This window comes from Arachis stenosperma, chromosome 5 (assembly GCF_014773155.1).
Source record: "Arachis stenosperma cultivar V10309 chromosome 5, arast.V10309.gnm1.PFL2, whole genome shotgun sequence".
NCBI lineage: Eukaryota > Viridiplantae > Streptophyta > Magnoliopsida > Fabales > Fabaceae > Arachis > Arachis stenosperma.
Genome location: NC_080381.1, coordinates 105,537,898 through 105,542,460, shown reverse-complemented (window position 1 = coordinate 105,542,460; position 4,563 = coordinate 105,537,898). Strand labels below are relative to the sequence as shown.

Sequence of the window (4,563 nt, the reverse complement as noted above, 5' to 3'; positions counted from 1 at the left end):
TTTAATTAGTTTTTGGATGATTAAATTTGAATGGATTTTTATTTGTGCATATTACAAGTGCTTTGAATAGTCTATGATTTTGATTTAAAAAATATAATTTTAGATTAATTTTAAAATTAATGTAAATAGTTGCATATTTTTATTAATTTCTTGTTTATATGCATTTTGTATTGTTGGGTAAATTTTTTATTTGAAAAAAAAAAGAAAAAAAAGCCCTCTATGCGTACGCACACTCTCATACACGCCTTCTATTCTCAGCATTCGCACAGCATATGCGTATGCATTGCAGCCCATTTTCCTATCCGTGCGTACGTGCATACGCACCCACAATTCACCCTCCTCTCTTGGAAGGACACGCACGTTATGTGCGTTCGCAGTCCCCCTGTTCTTCCCTTCTCTTCTCTTTTCTTTTTCTCTGAGCCACCCAATAGCTTCTCCATTTGAACTTCCATCTTCTTCACCATCATCATCCATCCCTTTCTTAGCCTCCGGTCACCGAGCTTTCCTTTTCTCTTCATCTTCTTTCCCTTGCCCAACCCTCTTCTCTTCTCTCCGCGTTGCAGAACCACAGCCTCCACCAACCATCACTGTTGGCCTCGACGAGTCTCCGCGCCCCTCTCTCTCTACCCACCTACGCCGACGACCTCTCCGCGGCCTAACCCTCTTCTGAACCCACCACCCAGCGCCGCCGCGGCATCCAGGCCCCTTCCCTTCGTACGAATCCCTTCTCCTCTCCTCTGATCATCATCACCCTGACCTCCGCCACTACAACCGCGAGCCCAAGGGCCACCGCACCACGCTCTGCAACCAACGAGCTCTGGCTGCCGCTGCCCTATCCGCCGCATGTCTCTTCTCTCCTCCACCGAACCCTAGCCCTGTCTCAAACTCCAGTCTCGACCACCGCGACCAGTCTAGGCATGGCAAAAATCCTCGGTGGGGCGGGTATCCGCGGGGATTTATCCGTCGGGGAGCAGGTATGGGGGGTAATTTTTATCCACGGAGACGGGGGACGGGGCCCCGTATAATAAATGGGGCGGGGGCGGGGTAGAGGTTCCTGCCCCGTGGAGACCCGTTAAATCCCCGTTTGTGTGAAAAGACAAAAATACCCTGATATATATATATATATATATATATATATATATATATATATATATATATATATGTATATTATGTGAGCCACTCTCATTTGATGATTTGAATATAACCTAACCCTAGCCGTCCTACTTCAGAGAGAGACAGAAAGCGAGAACTGAGCTGAGACCTGAGAGTCTCGTCTCCACACTCCACTCCTTCTCAAACTCTTAGTCCCTCCTGCCTCCTTCCCGCTGACTGCCGACCGCCGACCATCACCGCCGCCTTCCACCCTCTGGTCTCTCAGCGCTGCCTCCCACCCCAGACTCAGCAACGTCGTCGTCTATTCCTGGTCGTGGTCGTCATCTTCTCCTGTTCGCGTCGCCGGTCTTCGCTGGACGCTGGTCTTCCTTCCCCTTTTCTCCATCAGGTTCAGGTAAGTTAGCCCTGGTCTTCACTGGTCTTCCATCCCCTTCTCTGAATTTAGATTTTTGAATTAGGGTAACGAATTTGGGTGTTCTGAATTAATGAGATTCCTATTGATCTAAATTTTTGTGTTTTGAATTTCTGGATTTTTGAGTTTTGAGTTGCTGAATTTCTAATTAGGTTGCTAAATTTCTGACTATGAATTTCTGGATTTTGGTTGTGTAATTTATATTTCTGAGTTAGGTTGATATGAATTTGATTTTTGATTCTGATTAATATTTGAGTTAATATTGAGTTAATCTAAAGTTAGGTTAATCTGATTCCGATTATGAATTTCTGGTGTGTAATTGGTATTTCTGAGTTAATATTTTGAATTGGACTAATTTCTGCATAAAAGTTTATTATGCTAAGTCCAAATGGTTTCATTTTTTTTAAAAGTCATTGCAAAATAATTTGATAAACAATATTTGCATTTTTATTCTAGTGAAGAGTTATTCCTATTTGAATATTTGATTACATTAGATATGATATTGAGTGGTGATTACTGTCTTGGCAGTTAAGTCTGAATGAATTAGGCCAAATAAATATATAAGAGCGAGGCACATAATACAATTTAAAAGAGATTGGAGTATTGGACATTGGACTTATACGAAAAAAATCCATCCCTTCCTCTCATCAACACACACGCACACCCCAACTGAGCTTGGTGGAGAAGGTCTATATTAAAGATAGAAAAGGAAAACAAACTGAAGCTAATCAAGAAGCAACCCAAGAAATTCGTTAGAAACTATTTTATGTTTTTCTGTTCTAACAGCAGTAGTAGCTCAGTTATTATAAACTTGGAGCACTATATAAGAGTAGTTGTGTTTATTAGTTTTTTCCTCCCTGATGTATGAGTCTAATTATGTTTTAATACACTAGTGTAAGAATATTACATACAAGAAATTGTATATACTCATTTGAATGATTACTTAGTCTGCAAGAAATTATCTTTGTTTATTCTGATTTTTCTATTATTTTTTCTTGTTCATTCTTTGTTTTCTTACGTTCTTCTTTTTCAAGCTTCAGTAGCTGAGATTCTTTAATTTAGTATATATATATATATATATATATATATATATATATATATATATATAAAGCTTAGAAATAAGCTGAAATTCTTTTTCCTGCTTCCAGTTCATTTATTCTTTGATCTGTTTCACTAGACCAAATAGTTTTAACTAATATCATATTCCTATCTAAGTGTTATTTGAATAGTTTGGAGAGCTAAATTTTAATTTTTAATTTTTAATTTATATTTTTAAGTTAGGTTAATGAGATTTTGATTGACGATTTATATTTTAGATTAATGTGATTTTGATTCATGATTTATATTTCATTATTTATAGAATGTCTTCTTCGGATGCATTGAGTAATACTCTTGAGAAGAGTGCTCCATCGGAAGAACCTATAGGCACTAATAGGTTACAACTTATTTCACATGCTATTGAAAGGGTGAGGGATAGTGTTCATTATTGGATTGCAACACCTAAAAGAGAAGAAAATTTTAAGGAAACATGTGCGCAACTTAAAATACCCTACACAAAAAATCTTTGTCTTGATTGTAAAACTAGGTGGAATTCAACATTTTTGATGCTTGAAGTTGCAATTATGTATAGAGATGTATTTGAAAGATTGTCATTGCATGAAAGTCAATATAAATCTTTGCCTAGTGAGAAGGATTGGGATATGGCGGATGAGATTTTTCAAAGATTGAGGGTATTTTTTGATGTGACTGAATTATTTTCTGGAACAACTTATCCTACATCAAATCTTTATTTTCCTAAGGTTTGTGTGATTAAGTTAGCTTTGATGGAGTGGAAAAATTATGGATATGAGATAATTGAAATGATGGCTACTAGTATGATAACTAAGTTTGAAAAGTATTGGGGTGTGATTAATACAGTTATGGCTATTGGGACTCTTTTGGATCCTAGGTACAAGATGTATTTATTGAATTTCTTTTTTCGTAAAATATATGGTGAGACGGAAGCATGTGTTGTAATTGGTCAAGTAAAAAGAGTAGTGCAAGATTTAGTTTTAGAATATGCAACAAAGGGAAGAGAGAGAGACCAAGCTGCTCAATTAGATATGCCGCCACCACCATCAATTCGTTCAAGTTCAAAGGGGAGGAAGTTCAGTCATGAAGATTGGCAAGCTGATTTTGCTGCACATGTAAGTGAGGAATCCGCATTTATTAATACAAAGAGCGAGTTGGATTATTATCTTGAAGAGAGACCGGTACCACAAACTGAACATTATTTTTATATCTTAAATTGGTGGAAGTCAAATGAAGCGAAGTTTCCTACTTTGCAAGCTATTGCTAGAGATTTTTTGGCGATTCCTATCTCTACCGTTGCCTCTGAATCTTCATTTAGTACGGGTGGTCGATTTGTTATGCCACATCGTAGTAGGTTGCGTCCGGACACATTAGAGGCTCTAATGTGTAATCAAGATTGGCTTTGGAATGAACTTGGCACTATAGCTAACATAGGATTTGAGTGCTACACAATTCATAACATTGAAGAAGATGTTGACGTAAGTAAACTATTAAATTACATATAATACACTATGTTTTTATATTATTGACTTATTGAGTTATTATATGATTTTAACTTTAAATTGTTTTCTTGTCAATGTAGGATTCAAGTAAGTCTGAATCTACCATCACTACCATTATGCGATGAAAGGAAGATTGGGATGGTGGAATTATGTTTTTATGATGTCATAAACTTTATTTTGTTGTTTATGAATATGGTTGGTTGTTTATGTAATATTTGGTTGTTTATGGATATGTTTGGATGTTTATGTTTGTTGTTATTGCTATTTAAGCCTTTAAAGACTATGGATATTATGTTTGTAATGATAATTGAAGATTATCTTTGATTTTCTCTAATTTTTTTCATTTTTTTCAACTTTTACTTATTTTTACAAAAATCCGCGGATATCCGCGGAGACCTAGGTCCCCGACGGATACGGGGTCCCCGTTACCCGTCATGGGGACAGGGCGGGGACTGGGACAGTAAT

The 4,563-nt window shown here is 37.1% G+C and overlaps 1 protein-coding gene across 1 annotated transcript; it reads left to right on the top strand.

Moving 5' to 3' along the window:
- The first annotated feature begins 917 nt into the window (after positions 1-917).
- Positions 918-4,223, top strand: LOC130981025 (zinc finger BED domain-containing protein RICESLEEPER 2-like). Its single transcript, XM_057904664.1, has 4 exons — positions 918-942; positions 1,306-1,507; positions 2,886-4,074; positions 4,179-4,223. The coding sequence occupies exons 1-4, from the start codon at positions 918-920 to the stop codon at positions 4,221-4,223; spliced, it is 1,461 nt and encodes a 486-aa protein (XP_057760647.1).
- Positions 4,224-4,563: the final 340 nt, after the last annotated feature.